Source organism: Megalops cyprinoides, chromosome 12, assembly GCF_013368585.1.
Source record: "Megalops cyprinoides isolate fMegCyp1 chromosome 12, fMegCyp1.pri, whole genome shotgun sequence".
Classification (NCBI taxonomy): Eukaryota; Metazoa; Chordata; class Actinopteri; order Elopiformes; family Megalopidae; genus Megalops; species Megalops cyprinoides.
Genome location: NC_050594.1, coordinates 5140124 through 5164735, shown reverse-complemented (window position 1 = coordinate 5164735; position 24612 = coordinate 5140124). Strand labels below are relative to the sequence as shown.

Here is a 24612-nt window from a genome sequence, read left to right as displayed (position 1 = left end):
ATGGCAAGATCTACTGCCATTATTATGGCAATATATAGACCTCACAGATAAATCAAAATCTTTTGATAAATCTCAAAACATTTTCAGTGTGAAGGCCAGTGGACAGGTGGGCAGTCAGGGCTTTTGGGAGATGGTTCAATGACAATTTGTTAAGAGATGCTCAAAAACCATGAATAGGAGAACAATGGGTTTATTATTAACAGGCCTGGAAGAAAACGACACAGTGGTCACCCGGAAGACAACTTGGTGAAAGGTGTTCCGATCAGCCATTGTTCCGTAGCTGCTACTTTTGCCTGGGGAAAAAGGGGCCTGCACTTCCATTGCAGTTCCGCCCAGGTCTTCTTGTCTCATCGTGGTGACCTTTTCACCTCAGTACTCTCTCCCCTGCAGATTCCAGATGACGCTACAAGCCCGCAGCGCCGTTACACCCTGATGGTTACCGGTTATGCGGGAAACAGCCGTTTGTTCACCAACAAGACCTCTCTGTCTCTGAGTGTCCCAAGCTTCTCCGTCTTCATCCAGACGGACAAGACCAGCTACTGGCCGGGCCAGATGGTGAAAATCCGTGCTGTGTCCGTTAACCCGGACGGCAAGCCACACAAAGGCCCGGTGGACATCACTGTTAAGGTGGGGGTGTGATCCTGGAGTGAATTATACACACGCCGGAGATGAAAAATTAATTGGTGCCAGAGCATGGGGTGGCGAGTGGAAATATTAAACCAAGCATGTGTGTTACAATTAAGCTTGACTGATGTCTCTTTGATGTGTTGTTTTGTTGGTCCAGGATCCCAAGCGGAACGTGATCCAGCAGTGGCTGTCACTGGATGGGTTTATGGGCGTGGTGACCACAGAGTTCAGCCTGGTGACAAACCCTCCCCTTGGCATATGGACAATCGAGGCTTGGGCTAATGTAAGTTAAGCTCTGGTTTTCAGAGGCGGGCAGCTGTAATCAATATGGATGCATTATCTTCTGCGGTATTCATTTTGTAGTTATTTAAAAAAAAACAATGTGGGCAGTATATGTTCTTCTGTAGTTTTTAAAAGGTCAGAGTATAGACAATTGTCTCTCCGTGTCTCTGTTGTGCCTTGAGGTGTGGGAGTGGCATTATTTAGTGGTGACAATACAGTAATTCAGGTAAAAAGATGGCAGGATTACCTGCTTTCTATATCAGATATACAATCAATAAAAAAGATTTGTAACCAAATATCACACTCATGTTATGCAAAACATATAACCCACATATTTGGAATCTGTTACTAAGAAAAACAAACACTACCCAGGGATTGTTATAGAAGGATTGCCAGTGTTTTGCATACAATAGTCATTTATGGCTCCTGAGTGGCTCAGTCAGCTAAGCGCTCATCTGGAGTTCAGGCTGAGCCCTTTGACCTGGGTTTGAAGCCTGCCGTTTCACTTGCCAACAACAACCACATCAGCGGAACAAACTTCATCTCACCCCTCTCCGGCATCCCATGATGCATCAAGCCAGTTGCTGGGGTGATGCCAGTGGATTAGCGCCCATGTTCCACTTCCTGCTCCCTCCACATCACATGCACTGTAGGACCTGCAGTGCGTAAAATAGCTGTTAGCTGATGTGTGACTATATCAGAGGTTGCTGTGAGCCTCTGGTTTGCAAAAGCTTAAAAACATTTAATGCGTGTGATAAATTTGAGCTTGATGTTGCTTTCAAAGCCTCCTGGGGAAAAAAAAAAAAGTGAATAGATGTTGAAAAGCTGGCCACATGGAAAGAAAGCATGTTTGGTCAGACCAAGAGCACAGAAGTCAAACACACACAGGTGCGTCAGTGGGTCCCATGCTAGCGTGTTTGTCAATGGCTGGTACACCTTCCGTGGATTTAGTTTTCCGAGAGAACATCCTGAGGTGTCATTTGAGAGGAGACATTAATAATAGCAGTGCGTGACGCAGGATCTATTTTGGTCTGTCGAACCAACGAGGATCGGTTCTGTGGCTGGTCCTAACGCACGCCTGTTTCTGTCCGTCTTCGTTTTAAGTCTGCTTTTGTCCTGATGTGTTCGGTTAGCTTGATGTAAATTAATTTGGTTGGCAGTATAGTATTTTCTGTCCGTCCTCCTGCTCTTTGCTTCTTTGTACTGTGTCTTTGCGGTCTTCACAGATGGTCTGAAACGTCATTCTTTTCTTGCAGGATGTGTATAGCGTGAGGAACTTCACAGTGGATTACTATGGTGAGGCCCTGCTAATGAAAGCTAACTGAAAGCTGGAGTGAGAGGGCCTTTTTTGTGTGATCAGAACTCCCTCCATTGTCTTCCAACAAAAAAGGGAGTAGCCTGTCTGTCAAAGTGCTTGTTTAAGTTTTGGTTTTGTTTCAGGGCTGGACCAATTGATACTCTGGTTACTGCTGGCTGAATGCAAGGATATTCTTTTTTTTTTAAACTTATGCAATTGACAGCCTCCATTTTGGATGGACATGGATGATAAATGACAATGAGCAGAAGCAGCAGACAGACTCCTCTATCCACTGAAATTGTCACTGGCGTTGTTTTATTACACTGTGATGTGACTGCATTGTGTTTTGTGGCAGTGCGCCCCAAGTTTGAAGTGTCAGTGACGACACCTGCCGTCGTCTACTATGAAAATAACCTGACGGGGAAGGTCCATGCTCGGTGAGGCATATTTACGCATTCTGTAAAAAAGAAACGTTGTACGTAATGATGCATGGTGAACACTTTTCTAATGACAACACAAATAATTCAATAATAATAATAATAAATAACGCAATACATCTTCCTTCCCTCATTCTTTACCAAAGATTTTAGCCATTGCCCCTACAGCAGCCTTTTATTTGACAGGGTCTAAGCAGAAGGCCTCTGTTTTAAATTAGCATGTTGATTTTATACTCGTTTTTAAATGTGCACAATTGTTACAGAAACCAGAATTGGGTCTCCTTTGCTTCAGCGCTAATCAGACATGAAACCTTTTTTTTTATTGCAGATATACATATGGAAGGGCAGTGAGTGGAGTACTTAGTGTGGTGGTTGAATATGACTACTTTGGGAGGCATGTTAAACTCAACAAGACCAAAGAGGTAGGTTTTTGCTCCTCTGCACAGTGCAGGCTACGGACAGGTTTGTCAGAAAGCCATTTCTTCTGTACAGTTGTGTCTACTCATGTTACAACATTACAACATAAATGCAGACTGTCTTTTTCATTGGATCTGACTGTGAGTCATTTTGGATTATTGAGCTGTTAGTAACAGTGATTGAATTCTGAGAGTCACTGCAATGCATGTTATATAGTTTATTTATTCTTTTCAAACCTTGTTTTTGGTTATGATTCCCGATTACATTTCCAGATCAACGGTTCGGCCGATTTTTTCTTCGGCAGTGGTGACCTTTTTGAAGGCGTTGGCATCTCTAAAAGATCTGTGGAATCCATGGAATATGCAAATACTTTCAAAGTTAATATCATGGCCTGTGTCACGGAGGTCCGCACAGGTACTCTAACCACAGCATCGCACCTGAGTTTGAAACTTTAACCTCTGACAAACAAAAATAATTTCAGTGTTTCTGAAGCCTTTTTGCTGCCACAATAGATCTATGGGTCCCCATTTGGCCTCAATAAGGTCCATCAATTAACTGATTAATTAAATACTGTAAATAAATGAATAAATAAATTAATATTTTAGCATTTACTAGTATTGTTTATTCATAGTTTTGAAGTACATATTATTAATAATAATTCTTTGTTCTGCAGTTTTAAAGTAGATAGCACTGACCCCTTATGAATGACTTAGGAATTGAAAGCATTTAATTTATTTTAAGTATTAATTGATTTGTTTTATAAAGCATGTCTTGATGTCATTTTATAAGCTGTGAGAGATATTTGCTTTAGGACATGCAATAAAATACATGTTAATGGGGCTTTATTAAATACTAACTATTTTTTACTAACTATTATTTAATGGGATCTTATCATAAAGGAGGACCATTTTTTATCATCTTGTGCCTGATGTGATAATAGATTTCACCTTATTTTTTTATCACATTAAATTTTATGCACATCATCTACTCTGTCCTGTTGAACAATATTTCCACAGTAATCCCGTGTCAAATGAATTTCAGACATAAGATGGATGTCCAGCCTAACTCATTTTTTTTCTTGTCAAAGGATTGAAGTACAACAGAACAGTGATGGTCACTTTAGTGGACAGGAAATATCGCCTTGCCTTCATCAACTACCCCACTGTGCTGAAACCGACTCTAATGTTCTCAGCACAGGTAAGGAAACGCTTGTTTAATACTTGTTAAGGAAAAATATTATTGAAAAATAATTGTTAGATTATGAATCAATTTACATGGTGCTAAGATTACAGTGACTAGTGAATTACAACTGAGGAAACACTGAAACTCATTAATTGAGTAGATAATTTGTTAATTATTCTATGGTATGTATCAATTATTAATATATGATTGAACTGATATATCAAATTCAGATGTATTGTTTTTAATGTTTTGTAACCTCATAAAAATTACTCTGTGGTTTCATGCACTTTTATCTCTACCAGCTAGCTTGTACCTTGTCTGGCCAACCGTGTTGTACTCTGCCTCACTTGGAAGTCACTTTGGATAAAAGCATCTGCCAAATGAATAAATGTAAATGTAAATGTAACCTTCATATCCAGCCTTTGTACATCATCAAATATGAGTTTGGCCATCGTGTCCAGTATTAATCTTAAGTGTTTTCAGGTCAAATATTATTACCTTATTAGCAATCCCCCTACTTATTGCATTAACACTTTTTTTCATTTGATAATGAAGATATAATTAGAATGATATGATTGGAAAGGCTTTTGCCCTGTGAATTTAATTGAGAAAGACCAGAGAGGTCAGATCCCTCTGGCACTGACAGCGTAGGACTGTTGCTTTTGTTTGCTCGCAGCTGAAGATATCCACGTACGACGAGTCCCCGCTGACCGTGACGGATCAGATGAAGAACGTGACCGTGACAGTGACACAGAGTCGCTACGGCCTGGACCAGTGGCGAGACGAGCCACCGCTGCCCCGGGGTCAAAACTCGTCCGCTCCCAAGGACAACGCGACAGAGTCGGGGGACACCCAGCTCACCATGAACCTGGCGGTGCCCGCGGACGGCCTGGTACCCTTCCAGTTTCAGCTCGTAGACCGAGTCGCTGTGCTCCACATTCAGGTGAGCGGCACGGGTCCAAACAAGAGACCGAAGGAGAACATACCCTCACACTGATATACAGCTCCCAAAATAAGTGATTTTAATAATGCAGTTTATTATTTTACACTTTGATAATAAACATACTTCTTTTGGGAGCTATTTGTAAGAATGTGGGTAGTTTTCCTTTATTGGTGTTTTCCACTTCTACCACACAACAGAGGAATTCTGGACATGTGCATGTTTCTGTTGTTCTGTTCTGTTCTGGATTTGTGCATGTTTCACAAATGAGAATGTACAGGAATCTCACCTTTTCTGTTATGATAATGCTTGGTGACAGCTGGAAAGAGGACTGGTGTGCCAGATGCTATCTTCTTGCTGCTGTACCAAGCAGAGAAACCTGTGCCCCAGTGCAGCGATGGGGATACTGTGCTATAGGAGATGCCTTCTGTTTGGTCCTTGCTCACAATCATCAGTCAAGGGACATGACAGCTATTGAACATAGCATTTGGTCCTCAGGTTTCCCTTCCAGTGACTCACAGTGGCTGTCTAATAACACTCAGTTCAATTGGTTAAAATAAAGCCCTTCCTCCCCACCTCAGCTTATGAGTGGTGAGGGTTCAGGCCCAACATGGCTGCCATGCATCACCCAGGTGGGTGCTACACACTTGTTGTTGCTGAGTGGATCCATACCCCCTCAGTCATTCTTACTGTAAATTGCTTTCAAATCCTCAACATGTGCTTTTGAGTGTGTGTTGATGAAATTCTGTGTCACCGTCATCATTTTCTTTGTTACAGGTTGTCTCACAGTAACAATGGAATAAGCCCCATAAGAGAAGCAGACTTCCCCAGTCTTAGTGACCTTATTCAGGGAATTGCGCAGATGTTACCAGTGCTAGTGTGTGTCCTGGATGATGTCAGCTATCCCAATTCCACTATTGGGCTCAGTGTCTGCTTCCATCTGAAGTCACTTTGGACTAATTTTATTTTTAGGCCCAGTTCCTGGATGTTTTCACTACCCTGGATCTCCAAAGGGTCTATTCATCTCCCAGCAGATCCTACCTCCAGATCCGCAGGTCCCACTTTTCAGCACAGGTGAGTCAAATCGTTTTACAGGTCATTTTGTCCAATGAAGGAATAGTTTTATCTCCGTAGGGATAAGATGGACGTCAAACCTACGTTTGATTTATGCGGTTATGCAATCACACAACAAAGAGCTCCAAGCCCCAGGGAGAACCCAGGCATGTAATTGTAGACTTGCAGTGTACAAATAGGATCAAAGCTGTACAAAAAGCTGTATTGTATTTATTGTAGGCCACGTGTTCCCCTCTTACATGGCTCCCAAACCAAGGCCCACCTACCGCAATGTATTTAACATAGCAGTGTCACATTGTGAATCATGTGAGCTGTGGTCCGTCCACTAACGGTGGACTTCTGCTTTAACAGCGCGGAAGCTGTTAAAGCAATAGCACTTCTGCCCCTAACAGGATAGCGATCACCAAGCGATGACAGAAATGAAATAAAGCTGGCCAATGGCATGGCAGGGAGAAGGGTGCATGGCAGCTGCAGGGACAGTGTGAAACCCACCACTGACTGTAATGGAATGCAATGCTTTTGTAGACCATTTTTGCAATGAAGTTACGCATAATAATTTATGTTTCTTTTAGGTCGGGACTCCTTTTAGGTTGGTTGCAGAAAGCAATTATCCCTTCACAGAGTTTCACTATGTGGTAGGTACTGCCTGGCATTTGTGTTACAGTAAACGGGTGACTTTATCAGGAGTGTAGTACATTACAATGCTGCAGATTGCACTAGTTATCGAGGTAAAACTCAGGTCAAATGTCCTTTATTTAACTTTATTTAAAACACAAAAATGCACCTCCTGTTCTCTGCTTATTTCTATTTTGTTTATGCATTGCATTGGCCACCAAATTAACAAATAAGGTCTCTCTATGAATATATGGGTGGACTGCTAGCACTGTCAGGATTTTAACTTATGTCCCTCAGGTTTAGTGATCTAGTGGCCAGACATTCAATAGCCCCTCCATGTATGACCATCAGTATTGAAAGAATGGGGATATTTTAACTAGTGTAAATCACATAATTTACCCAGAGATCCATAAACCGTGTTATCCAGACACTCAGATTTTATGATTTATTTGACCAGTGAAAAACATGACAAAAATGTGTGGGGACAAAAAGATGGTGTTTCATTCCATGTATGTGCTTGTCATTTGTTTCTTGCTTCTGACTGAAAATTTCTGTGAAGATCGAAGTGGGACAACAGAATGTTTTTTTTGGGGGGGAGGGGTTTTACATGCTTTCGTTTCTGGAACACCTTGCTTCCCTATCCTCCGAGCCTCAGGTTACCTGTGTCCTGATGGCGGGAACGAGAGTGGAAATGGGACTCTCTCCCACCGCTCTCGGGAATGACCTCCCGTTTCTCCTTAGGTGACCTCCCGAGGGCGGGTGGTGGCCGCCAGGACGGTGACCTTCACGGCCTTCTCCCTGACTCCCACGGAGTCCTGGGCCCCTGTGGCCCGAATCGCAGTGTATGGCGTCCGCCGGGACGGCGAGATCGTCAATGACGCCATACGCGTTCCCATCGGCCAAGTCCTGAGGAACAACGTAAGTGCAAATCTGTTGGGCAACTATTGGGCAGAAATTGTGCAAACCCCTATAGGCAGGTTTATTAGTTTTGGATAATTACAGCTAAGAAAGATTCACATTATTCCCTGAATCCTTTTCTCGTTAACGAGTTATTGGACATTGTGGCTTTGGTGATTTTTTTGATGGATTCATTAATTGCTTTGTTAGTCTTTTCTACATGTGCAAGCCATGTGAGGTTTTGGGAAGTTACCAATAATGCATGAGTTAGGGAGATGATGCATTGTGTCCTCAGGTGACCCTTAGCTGGGGTCAGGAAAAGGTGCAGCCCGAACAGGAAGTGGTGCTCGGAGTGACCGTGACAGAGCCCGGGGCGCTGGTGGGAATTCGGGTGGCTGACAGAGCGAACCAGTGCATTGGCCCCAGCAACGACATCACAGACAAGGAGGTGAGTTTCCCATTGGATAAGAGACCGATAAGTCATTTAGAAATGATCCAATGAGAAAAGTGAGGGGAAAACCCTGTCTTGTGAATGAAATGAATGGGGTTTTATTGTCAGTATCCAACACCAAGGCCAATAAGGATATTCACCCTTATACAAATTAGTTGTCCAAGTTCCCTTTGAAAACACTTTGGTCACTCAAGACTACAACAAGCTTCAGGCAGTGCTGATGATATTTGTGTACATCCACGTGAGCCATTGTATTAAAAATACGGGAACGGAGTATGCGTTTTACAGCGTAATACTTCCTACTGATGGGAAATATGAAATCCCCAAAGAGAAGTGAAGTGACTTCAGAGGTGCTATGAAAGCAGCTGAAACCTGACTGACCAGTTGAAATGTAGCCGGCTCTTTTGTCCTGTCTGGGGTTGTTGTTCCTCTAATGGTAACAGTGGTTTGTTTTTTTGGGGGGGTTGGTTGTTGTCCTCTCAGGTGCTTGGGAAACTGGATGAGCACAATATGGACAACCTTTCCCCTGATCAGATGAACGGAGACCCCTTCTCCGTTTTCACGGTACTATAGACAATCGCATTCTTACGCTTTGAATTGACTTTACAGAGCTATAGCTGTGTACCTAAAATAGCCATAAGCACTGAGAGAGCCAAAAGCTCTCCCGCCTTCTGTTACATCACGCTGCTGACCAGGCGTAAATAACAGTGACACATCAGCAGTGGGCTTCCAGGAAACGTGCACATATCGTATTGTGTGTATTCTTCTGCATGCTTAAGGATTATTTTGAGTTTGTTTTGTGTCTAGATTGTATCATTGTCACATGTTAACACTTAAGTCTTTTTTCAAACTTCCAGGCTTGCAACATCATGGTGCTAACTGATGCCAAATTGTCTCCAATGGCAGAGATTTTTCGTAAGTTTCAAAGTCTAACTGGACAACTTTGAAGAGCTAGATACTATAAACGTACATGAAATGCACAAATTTCACTCCAAATACATGCCTTTTGAGCTTGCCTGATTTCACTCTATCATCTTGAATACGCCTGGTCTTTGCTGCTATGGGTGTAAATAGCTAGCTGTCCGTTTGACACCATGGGACCAACAGCTCTGGACAATTAGTCAACAGCATAAACACGGGGCAGGGTACCAGTCTTTTCCCACTGTCTCTCTGAAGTGGGAAGCCCATGTCCTGATGTCACGCTAGGCCCCTCCCAAGCTTTCTCGCCCTGAGAGGCAGCTGTAAATAAAAGTATGTTGTCCAGAGAGAATAAAGGAGCTGGAATTAGCTGTGCATTTATTTATTTATTTAGTTATCTATCTATCTATCCATCTATCTATCTATCTGTCCGTCTGTCTTTTGGTGGTAACTGTAGTCAGGGGCTAAAATAAAGCAACAATAAGAACAGCGCTGCCAGCTGAGCTTTGCAGTTGTGTTACACAAACCAGAAGGCCTTGTATCAGGTACTGTTAGCTCCGCTGTGCTCTCTTGGCTGAGAGACTAAATGCCCTAAGTTAAACTTGCGTGTGGCCTCACTATGTTCTGAAACAGAATATGGAAAAAGGAGGCTGGCCATTAGCCCTAGTTCCTCTCAGTTTGGGGTCTGACAGTATATGAGAATGACTTCTCAAATGCAGGCCTATTTTCAGAGGTAAAATTACTGTAATTCATCCAGAACAATGACAGTGTATTAAGATCACTGCTTCTGAGTCAAAACCATGCAGGAATACCACATAAATAACCACAGTCATATATAGATGCTGTGTTAAGACATTGTGCTGGTACCCATCTCATGCTCAGCTTATCTTGGTCTCAGAGTGAGAGCTCTGGTGGAGGTGTGTGTGACCACAGCACAGAGTGGATGTTTGCAGTGCTAATCCTGTGTGCCCCTCCGCAGAGGAGGAAACTCCGACTCGACCACAGGGTGTGGAGCTGGAGCCTCGGGTGTGCAGGGACTCCCTGGAGACCTGGCTGTGGCTGGAGACCAACATGAGGTGAGGTGCAGGCAACACACCTGAGGGGGAAAAAACACACCTGAGGGAAAAAACACCTGGGGAAAAAACATACCTGAGGGGAAAACACCTGTGGAAAAACACCTGGGGGGACAAACACCTGAGAAAAAAACAGCTGGGGAAGCAAATTCATGAGGATGATCATACTGGAGAAAAATAACTGGAGAAGAAACACATAAGGGAAACACACCTGGGGAGTTTTTACCTGGAGAGAAGCACACCTGGAGAAGTTAACACCAGTGAGAAAGTACCTGGGGAGACTAATGCTTGAGAGATAGAGACTAAGGCATCTATATGAGGCATATGGAATATGTGCACATCTGTGAAATGGTCCATTTGGGAATACAGAAGGGTAACTTTCCCACAGACTCAACTGTGTTACTGACTTTTTAACAACGTGATGTATCTAATATGTTCTTGTGATTAACAGTTGAGGCTAGTGAGTCTACACGCATACATAAGCTCTACAAAAAGTAGAGGGGTGAACAACAAGACTAGTTTCAGATCCGAAAGAGATGACACATGACGATGGCTGATTGTGTTTTATTTTCTGCTTTGCAGCGAGCCAAAGAGGAGTCTCCATTTCACAGTGCCAGACAGCATCACCACCTGGTTCGCCAGCGCTTTTGTCATGTCAGACAGCATGGGTTTGGGGTTCACTTCTACACCAGCAAAGGTACCTTGAGATTTTCTCAGACACCCTTAACCTGGCACAATTTATTATAACTTTATCGTTAATGGTCAGATGCAGAGCATGGATGAAGGACTGTATGAAGGCACTTTCTATGGTCAGTTCTTCTGTGTAATTATACTGTTAGATCATCTGAATTAATATCAAAATTACACCCAAAACCCACCTTTAACTTTACGCCTAGCAAAAACCTTAAACCTAAACTGAACCCGAAATCCTGCTATAACCCCTCACTTTAAACAGGTATGTCAGCAGTGAAATACAGTAATCCCTTGTTATTCATGGGGAGCGCACACACACAAAAACCAGCAAATTGAGTGGAGCGCACACACACACAAACCAGCAAATTGAGTGGCGCGCACACACACACAAACCAGAAAATTGCAAAGCTGCGAGTAACAAGGGATTACTGTACATCGCGTGACCCGTAGACATTATTTCAGTCCGAACGAACGTAGATCATTTCCTTCCAGGAATCCACATGCAGTTGTGTCCCGCTAAAAGGCTGTAATATTGCTCAATGTTTCCAGTGGGGGGCCCGTGCAGGTTTTTGCAGGTGGTGCGTCTTGTGGCGGTGTGGGGGGGAGGTCTGGCCCCTGGGGGGGTAACTGTTAAGTGTTTCCACAGCTGACCGTTCTCCGGGACTTCTTCCTGTCCATGACTCTCCCACCCTACATCATCCGAGGAGAGCAGCTGGTCCTGGAGGTCGAGGTCTTCAACTACCTGCAGCAGAGGCTGGAGGTGAACACACGGTCACCGGTGTCTGATAGATTTCCTCCGGTCTCACGTGGTCCTTTTTTTCTTTAGAGCCTCTTGTCTTGCACAGCTCCCCATAGCACGCTTCTTCAGCTCAGCTGGTTGCGGCCAAGTATTGCAGCTCGTAAATAATACTGCGTCATCTGTATTTTTATCTGACCATGTGTTCCCCCGCAGAAAGCCAGCTCATTCCAAAGAACTTAAACTTAGATGGTGCTGTTTCGCTTTCCAATAATCCTGACTGTGCAAAAACAAGACAGCTTTTTCGCACGTTTTTATAATCTGGCTGACAAAGGACGCCCCTGCTTTCATATAATGAACACCCAAACTTGTTGGACAAAAAGGCACTATTACATTTCACCGCTATCCTATTCCAGCCTTATTTAACAGCAAACAGGCCTTTAAAAAGGGCCTTGACGTGTGTCATTGTCACAAGAGGCCAGGAAACCTTTGTCTCAAGGTACTATAGCCTCTGTTACAATTGCTCTGTGACGGCGCTTTTCTGTGGACGCTGCCATTGTGTCTCCACCAGAGTGTAAGGGATACCCGCGAATTTCCCGTGTAACTCTCCCTTTTCACTCTGCAGGTCGCGGTGCTCGTGGAGGAGAACGCCTCCTTCGAGTTCGTCTTCTCGGACAATGGCACCTCCCCCAGGGCCAGGGCACAGAAAGTCTCCGTTGGGAGCCAGGACGGCGCCTCTGTCCTTTTTCCCATAAGACCCAAAGTCCTTGGCCCGATCTCCATTAAGGCGCACGCTGTCTCCGCTCTCGGCAGCGACATGGTTGTTGGCACGGTTCTGGTAAAGGTATGATGGGGAAAGTCAACTGGATGAATTGGAAATGTTAATGTGTACCCTCTAAAGCCCACTCTCTGACCTAAATAAATACACTTCATAATTTCATGTTATGTACAAAAGTTGTAAGTGGTTTGTTGCTGTTTTCTGCTTTTTAATGTAATGTCTTCCCTTTATATATTTATTTACCTGCAAAAACTGTGCACTGTGCAACCTGCTTTCCTAATATCCTTAATTACATTAATTGGGGCAGGGGGAAAGTGTGAATGGAAAATGGGTCATAGAGGTATCACCCATACAATTTGTCTGCATGTCACATATTGATAGTTGGTACCCCAAATGGAGGGGTGAGATGGGGCAAAAAACATACAAAAAACGACACAGATATAGAAATAAACTAGGTAAATTTAAAGCCCTATAGTAGTGCTTTAAAAAATGTGAGTCTGTTTATTCTGTGATGTTGTTTAGGTCATCTTGAGCCAGAAACGCATTTCATGCTGATTTATGCAATGTCTGAGGGGTGTCCATGAATGTCTCTGCTGTTGATTCCCACAGGCAGAGGGAATAGAGAAGTCATACACAAAGTCTCTGTTCCTGGAGCTGCCCCCTGTGGAGCAGCACCTCCACAAAGAAATCCTCTTCGACTTCCCCCCAGATGTGGTACCGGGCAGCCAGAGAGCGGAAGTGGCAATAGTTGGTATGTCTACAGTTCATCTTGGGTCTCAGAGAAGTCCATCTTGCAAAGGGCCATTCGCACAGTATTTACATCACCGTTTGTAGCAGCCGATCTCATTTTTGTTTTTGTGTTTGGAGTATGATCATGGGAAATCCTGACACAGAAATGATAAGCTGGCCTTCAGAGATGATATATGTTACATTTCAAGGGAAACGTACATGACAGCTTCTGGCAATGTGCGGGGATGATGTTTTATGGTACACAGACTGCAGGCAGCTGCTTGGGGGTGTTTATCCGGCTCACAGTCCTGCTGTGGGGTGCTGGGCTGTTACTGTCACGCTAGCAGGGCTGTTTATGACCCAGTCTGCTGCAGCGCCTTTGATTGCTGTAATGGTGGCGCTACTGAGCACTCTCAGACCAGGCAGATGGACCGTTTGGGGAATCTCTCTCTCTCCCCCCTATCGTTCTCTTTCTCTTTCTCTCTTTCTGTCTCTCTCTCTCTCTCTCAATGTGGTAAGACAGGCCAAAAGAAGACAAAGAGAAAAAAGACATTAGGGTTTAGTTTATGCAAACAGAAAAAAAAGATGAATTTGCTCTTGGGGTCATACAGTTTTACATTGTTAGATGCTTTATACATAACATGGAAGAAATTCAAAATGCGGTGCTTGCAGACTGTGGTTTTTGCACTCTTTCTTTTTCCAGCTTGGAGTTAAAGCAGTAACCAGAGGGGTTGAGTAATGCTGAAAAATGTTATTGTGTCTGCATACAGTACATTGAGTCTATTGCAGAGTCCAGTGTTTTCCTGTGATTTGCCTGTAGAATGCACTGAAATGCACAGTTCCAGTGTGGTTTGGTGAAGTAGGCTAAGTCATTTTAAAACTAATCTCCCTCCTGTGTCCAGACACATGCCCTAGCTGCTCTGTTTGGTGACCTTGCGTGGCGTTTTCTCTGTGTGACAGGTGACATCCTGGGCCCCTCCATCACAGGGCTGGAGTCCCTCATTCAGATGCCGTATGGCTGCGGGGAGCAGAACATGATCCACTTCGCTCCCAGCATCTACGTACTGCAGTACCTCACCACCACTAACCAGACCAAGGAGGACGTCCGCGGCAGGGCCGTGACCTTCATGATGGAAGGTGAGCGGTCTTTAATCTAATCACACTGCACCCCTGGAAAAGAGATTTCCTTTTGTGGAATGTCCGGAAAAGGAAAGTGCTTTTCATTGCTTTATTGGGCCTCAGAAGAAAGCTTTTTAAAATGGTAGAAACTGTACCTGTGCAGGTTACCAGCGAGAGCTGTCCTACCAGAGAGGGGACGGCTCTTTCAGCGCGTTTGGGGACAGCGACGCCTCTGGCAGCACGTGGTGCGTAGCTGTGACTCGCCGTGGGTGTGGGTGTGCTCACTTTTAATTTCGGTATTGAGACATCGCAAAGCACAGGGTAAAGTTGCACAAGCTCACGCTCGCTGGTCTGAGAGTGTTGTTAGCCTGGCCTGACGCTGTTGCTCATTTAAATTGAACGGATACACTTATGTTCTATTGAGCTGGAAGTCACACTGGATAAGAGCATCTGCTAAATGCATGCAATGTAATGCAATGTAATGCAATGTAATGTAATGTAATGTAATATAATGTAATGTAAGATAATGTAAGGTAATGTAATGTAATGCAATGTAATGTAATGCAATGTAATGCAATGTAATGTAACATGGCTGTCTCCTCGCCCGTAGGCTGTCTGCGTTTGTGCTGCGGTGCTTCCTCCAGGCGCGCCCGTTCATCTCGATCGACACGGGCGTGCTGTCCAAGACGGCAGCGTGGATCGTCAGCCAGCAGGGGGCGGACGGGGCCTTCCTGGAGCCAGGGAGGGTCATTCACACCGAACTCCAGGGTGGGCTGGACGGCCCCATCTCCCTGACCGCATACACACTGATGGCACTGCTGGAAGACCAGACCTACAAGGTAGAGCATAAAAACATACATTTTTTTAATACATTTCAATGACAAGAACAATCCTTTTAGCCCATCTTGTATTTTTTTTATTATTAGTCCATGATATATTTTCTCCCATCTGTATATTGCCACTGCTTAGCAGGTTGCTGCTGTTTCCCAGTGATAGCATTGTGTCATGAACACCACAGTCGGTGGAGCTGACACGTGCTGTCAGTCAATGACTTGTGTGAACCAATCAAAAGATTTTGCCCTCCATTGCAAAAACCCATGAATGGTTGGCAGTAATGAGATGGCTCCACCCATTTTTGGTTTACTGTCCAATTATTGTGATTCCCTGTGTTGATGCTGGTTTTTGTCACTATCCTTTGCTCTTAGGACCTGTACTCTGGCACAGTGGCCAAGGCGCTGGCCTTTCTGGAGTCTAAGGTCATTCAGGGGATTTCCAGCAACTACAGCCTGTGCCTGGTGGCCTATGCCCTGTCGTTGGCCCAAAGGCCTTCCAGCGCAGAAATGGCCCTGACAGAGCTACTGAGCAGAGCAGATGTACAAGGTAATAACCAAGCCACCAATTTCCTCTTTACCGTGCCTACCAGATTTATTCATAACCCTTATTAAATACAAACAAAACGGGGTATAGCTTGAAAAAATAGAACTCAAAAAAACCCAGAGAGATATTCTTCCTGGAGGAATGGTGAAAAACATCAAATCATGCCAGAGGAGATAGAAAAAAATAACTACAGGGATGTAAATTGAAGTAAGTGTTTTATGCAATAAAAGTCATTATGTGGGAATGGTGTTTTTACTTTGTCCAGTGCTGTTATGATTAAAGTTTAATATAAAAAATAATAAGAAAAAAATGATCCAGTATGTACATGGTGCTGTTATATGGCACTTTTGTTCCCCCTGTTGAATCGGAGGTATGAATACACATGCAGGGCACTGTATTTGTGGGTGTTTGATAGGAAGTAACAGCAGTTCATGATTTTTATGACTGTGATTTTTATAGAAAATAATATGTCTACAATATATGCAGATAAAGGTACTTGTCAATAGATGAATATTTTTCAAACCGTACAGTCATTATTTGGTGATTATTCAACAATTAAAAAAAGAACTGTGGTCTAGCTTGTATTGATCTCACCAACTTGTTTTGGGGTATTGGTGGTCTTATTGTATTTGATGTATCTAGACTTTTGTTTCATCAGTACACTTTCTATAATTCAGAAGAGGTTTCGGGTGTTGCCATGGGGATATGTGCCTGTAGTTTTACCTCAGATAACTAGTATGGTAATACTTGCCCAGAAGTAGTAGCATACATACTGCTCTATTTGAGTGGCTACACACACAGTGTAAACAGTTGCTGTCTGCTGGCTCCGCTCGGTCTAACGGGCATTTCCTCCTCAGACGGGGTCGTGTTCTGGAGCTCTGTGGATGTGGTGGCGGCCTCTTGGCAGCCACGCTCGGCCGACATCGAGATGGCCGCCTACACCCTCCTGTCCCTCTACACGCAGGCGAAGGTGGTGGAGGGCTTCACCCTCATGAAGTGGCTCAGCCAGCAGCGAAACCACCTGGGAGGCTATGGGTCCACTCAGGTCAGTCCTGTCAGGAAATGAATTGGATGCCATTGTGGTAGAATACATTGCACGTGACATAATACAATGCATGTGACATAATTGCAGCGTTGTACAGAATCATTCAGTCTCCTGTTTGGCGATCAAATGATCAAACGCTTTGCTCTCCCTCTCCCCTTTTTTTCAGGACACCATAATCGCCCTGCACGCTCTGTCACGTTACGCATCTTTCAGCGGGTCACAGGCCATCGACCTCAGGATTAAAGTCACCACCTCGCCCTCGCAGACCGTGGCCAACTTCACCATCAACTCCAGCAACTACTTACTCCGCCAGAGCCAGGAGGTGAGACACGCCCACAGCGCATGTCTTAGTCCAGTAACTTACAGCTGTATTTTCTGACACGGAAATGTGTGATGAAGAAATTTTGTTTGTTGTACTTGTAATGTGAAGGGTGTCGTTGAGTTATATTATCAAACTTTGGGATATTTACATTGCACTGGTGTAAGTGCAAATATGCAAGACAATAAAAATCTTTTATGTTTTACAGATTCATCCAAGGGGAAACATACACTTAAATGTCTCTTTGGAGGGAAGAGGATTTTCTCTCTTTCAGGTACTGAAGATCTGCATCATTAAATAACACTCCATTCGAGCAACAGGTTTAGCATTAAATAATGAATAAGAGTTTTGCAGGCATTCCCTATCACTTCAAAACATAGCACAGTGGAGCAGCTTCCGTTGTAGAGTCCCGCGCACTGTCTTCAGTTCAAAGCAGAAAGTGCACAGATCCACTAGTCAATACATCACAGTTTAGTCATCTGCCAGACCATCCAGATGATATGAAGATCAGCAGATATGCGCAGCCCGTGCTCTGGAATGATGACAGAGAACCAGCAGAGGATTCCAGGGTCAGTAATTACAACTGAGATCTAGTGCACAGATGGAGATTGTTCTGCACTCTCTGTATCCCATCTCCAGCACTTCTGACCAACAACAGTTCTGCATATTAACACTGACATTTCAGCAACTGGGACGGATACAGTAACCAGGCCTTCCAAAGCATCCAGCAAACATTGTGGAGAGAAGGGTCGATGCAACAGCATAATATAATTGAAAAAAGGCTCGCTCCGCTAAATTAGATTTTAATGTCTGGAACATACTGCTTGCCCCCCATGTGTCTCCCTGTGGTATCTGTGAGAGGGCTTTGGGGAAAGTTCTACCTCTGTTGTGTTTAATGAGGCCAGGTTGTTCTCAGTTGCAGGCCGCTCTAAACATCATGTTTTTCCGTGCCTTGTCCACGGGGAGCTATTTCCTGCTGTGCCGTGTCTTTGGAGTAAGTGAAAATAGGCTAGCGGAGGCTTCCCTTCCCTTGTTTTCCCAGAATTACGAACACATCGATCCAGCCAGCTCGGCTCTACCTCAGCCGCCCTGGATAATTCGTTCATCGAATCGTTCGTTTGGACTGTGTGACTCTTCCTCTTTGTTGAAAGTGCTTGTTGGGACTGAAAACAACGTGCAGGATATGTGCAGACTCGCCGCATTTACCCGTGTTAAAAGCTCACGTCGCTCATCTCGTCACTCATGAGTTCAGGCATTGGGACAGGAATCAAACTGGTGCACAGTCCACTTCAAGCACCATGCATATGATGCCACTTGAGTCTTGAACACACCACCCATTGGATTTGCCTAATGTTGTAATGTGATGGAGTGCGGAAATTGAGATATTGCCTGCAAATGAAGGAAAATACAAATTGAATTATCAGTGCAGTAAGGATGAAATAGGGCAGCGGTGTCGTGTAGCGGTAAGGACCAGGGCTCATGACCAAAAGGTTGCCGGTTCAATTCCCTGAACATACACCTACATGCATGTGAGTTGCTCTGGATAAGAGTGTCTGCTAAATGACAATAACGTAATGTGATGAAATTGCATCTCCTCCTATTTTCAGCTTTGCTGGCTGGTCTCTGATAAAGTGGATTGCGCTCATAGACTGAAGAACATTAGACTATGGGTGAAGAATATATGCTGTATACAGGCATTTCATCACTCGTCAGGCTGTTGTTTTAATTCACCGTCATCGTTGTGACCTCCCTGGGAAACAGCTGAATGTGTTCTACAACCTGGAGAGTGGGAACCTGTCGAGGAGGCGGAGGGACACAGCCGACCGCGAGGCCTTCGATTTGACCGTTGATGTCAGAGACGACGAGCAGGACCTGAACCACATCTCCCTATTCATCTGTACCAGGTGAAAGTGAGACCTATTTAATCCCAAAGGGGGAGAAAATGCTTTAACTGTCTGACTCTGTGTGTAGGTCTTTAGGCGTTATGGGTAAATGTCAAACTCCATTCATACTGAATGTAAAGAGATACTTTTTATCTATTGTATGTGTGTACTGCTGTTTATGTATCTGGATGATTTAAGTGTGTTTTACAACTGTATAGCTGTGTTATGCTTACACTCACTGGTATTGTTAGCCTGATTTGACACTGGTTGCTCATTCAACTTGAGTGGATACACTTATGTTCTTTTGTACTGGTAGTTGCTCTGCTGAATGAATGTAATGTAATGTATATATGTATACAAACCCTGCTTTAGGGGAGCCCTCATGACTAATAATAGGAACAAGAAAACACATTCTAAACCCATGTTTCCCAAACCATGAGACTCATTTACTGCATTAAATGCAGTATGTTGCTTCATTCAGTAACAAATCACACTGTACCACAGTCACTGGAGAGATTGAACATTCAGGTGTCTTAATGACCACGTGTCTCGGCCTCCAGGTTGCTGGAGAACCAGCGCATCACTCAGACGGGCATGGTGCTGATGGAGGTGGGCATGTTCAGTGGGTTCGGGCTAGCTGAGGGCGGGGTCTCAACCGATGACCTCATAAGGAAAGTGGAAACGCCCCCCGGTAAAGTCATCCTTTACTTGGATTCGGTGAGTTGACAATTCGCAGAATAGCGCATGGTGTGGATCTGCTCATTTGTGGGTGTAAGATGTGTGGGAGAAAGGCAGGAATGCAGATCCACCTTGCCTTCATGACCCCCTCTGAGAGAGTGCTTTGTGAGGTCATTTGCATCTAATTTATACATATATTCTCCTAATCAATCCAATCTGTTCCTGCCTGTTTCCAATGTCCGACCAACTGATTCTTGTTTTGGATGACACCGTGTTATTTTTACACCTTTCTGGAATAATTGTGTGCTACTCAACCACTCAAAATGTTTCCCTGGAGGGATGAGAGCATTCCGATTGTTCTCAATCAGTAAACTATTGACAGTAAATGACTGCGCCCGCTTTGAGTTTTCAGTAGTAAAATAGACAAGCACAAAGCATAACCCCAAGTTTGAATTCAATTTGGTTTTTTTTTTTTTCATTAAGTTCTGTGGCCATGGAAATCAATGAAAAAAATGTGTTGGAAAAAAATCCATGTTTGTATTTATTTGTAAGTCAGAGCTCAGAAGGAGTGATTGATGGAATCCAGGAGAAAGTGATTCATCAGTTTGTCCTCAATGAGGAAAACCCCACATGTTCACAGTTGGCTTATTCCTGTCGGGAATCATCCACAGGTGACCACATCCCAAGCGTGCATGGAAATCCCGACAGTGAGGCACTTCAAAGTGGCCGGCGTTCAAGAAGCTCTGGTTGCTGTCTATGATTACTACGAGCCCCGTAAGACATTCTCAATTCCACTGCACAGCACACTGCTCAGTGTGTTACCTGGATGCGATATGGATGCATGCTCACAGAATAAGATAAACCATACCCACCAGATTATTTGAAGCTCCACGAATCTGCATGAGTTGGTAACATAGGGAGACTGAGAGAGCTTAGGTCCAAGAATACTGGATTTGATACCCAAAGACGGGGCATTGACTCTTTTTGCTTATCACTTAGCAGCCCTTATCCGTCTCCCTCACTCACTCAATCACTCACTGACTCCGGGAGCCACTCCCTCAAAGTGTAACTATAGTACCCTCTCTTCACCACTAGATGGCATAATTGTACTGATGAGCAATTCTCAAAAGTAAAGTCCGTGTTTTTGCACTTCTGTCATTGGTGTTCCCCTTTAAAAATAAGGAAAAAGGTGCCTCTTCTTTGCTAAATGGCCCTAGATCCTGTGCATTTACTACTAAGGGAAAGCGATACAGTTTACAAATATATAGCCACACAATATCACATACAGTTGTTAAATCTGTTTGTTGCTTATGTGGTAACACTAGCACAATGTGTATGTTCACAGTAGTGATAATGAAGGTTCAAAAGAAAAATTGTGAGTAAATACACAGGTGTCAGGTCCATTTATGCCACTTAAAGTGGGTCCAAAACAACATCTGTATGTTAGCAGCGGGTGGCTTATGTGGCACAGGAACAGGGCTCGTAACCAAAAGGTTGCTGGTTTGAGAACCCTCTGGGGCACTGCTGCTGTACTGTTGGACAAGGTAAAATAAATATCCCACTGTATAAATGGATAACATGTAAACATTGTAACACATGTAGGTAGCTCTGGATAAGACCGTCTGCTAAATGACAATAATATAATGTCTGCATCTGTATGGCCATCGGCGTTTCTGTGCCTCTTCCCAGGGCGGAGGGCGGAGAGGACGTATCGCTCCGAGGTGCTGCAGCGGGCTTCCTTCTGCACATTCTGCGGGGACGACTGCCGGAAGTGTGGCGAGAGGCCGAGGTCTGGCGCTGCATCCGTCACCCGCTCGCGGCACCGGGACACACCCATTCTCGCATGCGCGCTGGTCATCATCATAGCAACCATCCTCTGATAGGGAGCATCACGGCCTCTTAGAAACGGTTCATCATACATGTCAGCACCACTAATTAGGAAGTTAGAAAAGCACCATGCTCTGTTTAAATCTGTCTCAACCCAATCAATGCAGGAGGTTCTTTATGTAGCATATTACGTTTGATTGAAGCCATATCTCATTTATGCACTGGGAGAATTTATTTGTAATTATTTTTGTATTGACTCGCAAGTGTTTTTCTTTTCTTTGTTGTTTTGACAGATTTGTTTTTCCAGTAGGCAATATTTCGCTGGAAAAGTGCATGTTTATCGGCAGATGTTGAGAATGTGACCGTTTCAACATAACTGCAGATTAAAATGTTTCAGCTGTGACTTCAAAGGTCTGCTGGTGGGAGAGGGACCTTATTTTAACCTTACCGTGGGATTGCACCTTTGCTTATATTTTCAATCACCTTGATTATTAAAAAGCGCAAACTTGATAATACCGTTGTTTTAGAAAACTTATTCTAAGCTGTAAACAAGTGAAATGCATATGAAGGTTTACAGGGGAAAAAAAAGACATTGCAATACACAGAGGCACAGAAAGGGGGCATCAGATCTCAAAGATGAGAAATCACTGAAGGGCTTCAGTGTCCATTCATCCTTGTGATTACGGATAATACGTTTTGTCATTCTATGTCTTAATGTACAGCTGGTATGTCTGTATCTGCTTATCTGTGCAGGGGTTTTTTTTTAGGTCTTGGTGTTTTAACATCTCACTCAGGTGGGAAACTGTGACACTAGGAGAGGTGTGACTTCCAGGAGCCCCCGGGGGGGGGGGGGGGGGGGGGTGTTCCTGTCAGGGTTGCTGCCACCTCTCCAGGCAAACCAGCTGCAATAATATGAAATGGTTGGTAACGGCACCATAAAGCCAAACTGCCTTCGAGCTCCACGCGTCTCTGGCCTCTGCATGGTCTCTGGAAATGAACGACAGGCACGGGTCCTCCAGGTAGTAAATAACAAAATCAGCTTTATTTTCTTCAAAGCGATCACTTGACGGCTCAGTATGTTTTAGCTCAGTGTGATATACGGCTCAGAGAAGCGGCACTTAAGAGTTGCATAAATCTTACCACTTAAGCAAAGTATGCTGCTCGTGTCTTGTAGGGGGGGGCGGTGGCTAACCTGCACTGCAGACAGTGCAGAGGAGGAGAAGGAGAACTCATTTTCAACTTCAAAGCCCCAAGGATGACGAATAACTTTAATTTTCCAAAGGTCCAGCTTACCTCTTGGTCCTGTCGTCAGTTATGCCGAAATGAGAATTCCCGCCTTATGCCTGCCAAACATGCCCTGTAATCAGGCACTGAAGGGTGCGACCTATATTTTGGAGAATGGGCCAACATTCCAGAGAGGTATTTAAAGTCATGGAAATGTCTCTGTCACCTGTGTATCAGGTTATGTAATCTCCCACTCGATCCAAAGTTTTGGGTCAAAACCCAAGGCTTAATGGGACTATTAGTATGGATCCACGCAATGTCTCTTCTCTCTCAGCATTTCACATTTGTACACATGTACATGTGTGTTAATATACTGATACATTTAACTTCATCTCCATTTGATACACCTTGATGCTTAATCATATGCCTTACCAGCTTTTTTATACCTATACAGTTGTTCTTATTGCTCTTGTGAATTGTACCAAATGCATCCTACCAGGTTAGCCTTGTAAAAGATCATCACTGGATAAAAAACATCTGCCAAATAAATGAATATTAATACCTCAGTTAAAAGTGCAGTTCTGAAATGTGTGTATTTGAAGTGTGCTGTGAATGTATTATTTCTGTGATGAAGTGGTCTCATTTGTTTTGTCAAAAATGTTTTGTTGGATGTACTGTATTTGGATGAAAGCCATACTGACCCCAAATAGGATCTTGGAGTTAGAGCTGAATGACTGTGCCATTACAGTGGGGTCACAGGGACAGTGTGAGGTGTGAGGAGGAGGAAGTCATAAAATGCTTTGCCTTTCTGAGTCACTTGCCCAAGGGGGTCACCTCTCAACGATGGTGTCACTGACTCCAGGCTCAGGGTTGAAGGGTCGTTGCGCTTCACGGCTTGGCGGGCCTGTCCACCGAAAAGTGAGGAACCGGGGAGCAGCAGTGTAGCACAGTGGCAAGGAGCAGGACTCGTAACCAAAAGGTTGTTGGCTCGATTCCCCGTTCGGGCACTGCTGCTGTACCCTAGGGCAAGGTACTTAACCCACAATTACCTCAGTCAGCATCCAACTGTATAAATGGATAACGTAAAAAATTGTAACCTATGTAAGTTGCTCTGGATAAGAACATCTGCTAAATACCAACAATGTAATGAAATGCCTGGTAATTTCCATTTCCTTACGGAGTGTTTGCATGCTCTGGCATCAACATTACACTGAACTGAGATGAGATTCCCATCTCCCTAAAGCACAGCGACTAACAGAAACTCAACTTTTAACTTCAGGCAGCATATCCGTGTTTTAAATGATCTCCATAAGACTGTTCGAAGCTTGTACAGGTTGTAGTCCTGAAACAGTACAGACATCACCTCAACCACTACCAGTGTACCTGGGTACACTGGTAGTGTGCGTTGCTCTTCTTTAATACGGGAGGTGTGGCTGTATTAGCCCTCTCCACGGTTATTTATCATGGTTGTTTCTGATATTAGTGCTCCATGTATTATCTTCAAAGTGCTATTGAAGTGGTGTCATTAGAGCTTTCTGCAGTGCCTTTCTCCCCAGCTGTTTCTACTCACGACCATCTCTCAGGCCAGCAAGGGCACGCAGTGGCTTCCATTTATTTCGAAAGCAGCGTCTGCTTTGAATCTGCCACAAGGCCAGGCCTGAAATCTTCTACTTTGAAATGCGTTTCAAACTATTTTGTTATATTTCCAATCATTTTCATCTGTTACAACCCACTGAAAAAGGACGGGGGTTAATACCGAAGAGACAGCAATTTCTTTATGCAAATTATGGCTCGGAGGATGAGCTACACACATTCCGTCCTCGGAAACCAGTCTTGCCTTGACTTAAAGCCTAATGCCCTGTCTCCGTTTATCCTCTGCGTGAGTTCCTAAATAAATGCTCCAGGTCAGAGTTCTGGGGCAGGTGGAGGTCCGGTTCTGCTGGGTTCTGGCTAGACTGTGATACATCCTGGTCTCAAAAAGGTGCAGAACAGCA

General features: G+C 44.1%; 1 protein-coding gene and 1 long non-coding RNA gene across 2 annotated transcripts; both read left to right on the top strand.

Moving 5' to 3' along the window:
• LOC118786843 (CD109 antigen-like) lies at positions 1 to 21447 on the top strand. Its single transcript, XM_036542182.1, has 26 exons — positions 1 to 27; positions 391 to 627; positions 785 to 910; positions 2166 to 2205; positions 2562 to 2643; positions 2972 to 3065; positions 4919 to 5185; positions 6829 to 6891; positions 7613 to 7789; positions 8064 to 8247; positions 10117 to 10213; positions 10793 to 10907; positions 11550 to 11663; positions 12265 to 12483; positions 13027 to 13168; positions 14107 to 14283; positions 14429 to 14510; positions 14876 to 15104; positions 15471 to 15645; positions 16500 to 16687; positions 16854 to 17009; positions 17215 to 17280; positions 18768 to 18910; positions 19450 to 19606; positions 20239 to 20341; positions 21257 to 21447. Exons 1-26 carry the CDS (start codon positions 1 to 3, stop codon positions 21445 to 21447), a joined length of 3651 nt encoding a protein of 1216 aa, XP_036398075.1.
• Positions 3416 to 4988, top strand: LOC118787399. Its single transcript, XR_005005370.1, has 3 exons — positions 3416 to 3474; positions 4148 to 4257; positions 4919 to 4988. It is a non-coding gene; the product is annotated as an uncharacterized LOC118787399 (long non-coding RNA).
• Positions 21448 to 24612: the final 3165 nt, after the last annotated feature.

Coding starts and splice junctions, on each gene's coding strand:
- LOC118786843 (XM_036542182.1), top strand. CDS start 1: ATGGCAAGATCTACTGCCATTATTATG. Junction 28..390: donor GATCTACTGCCATTATTATG/GCAATATATAGA, acceptor TCTCCCCTGCAG/ATTCCAGATGACGCTACAAG. Junction 628..784: donor CGGTGGACATCACTGTTAAG/GTGGGGGTGTGA, acceptor TTGTTGGTCCAG/GATCCCAAGCGGAACGTGAT.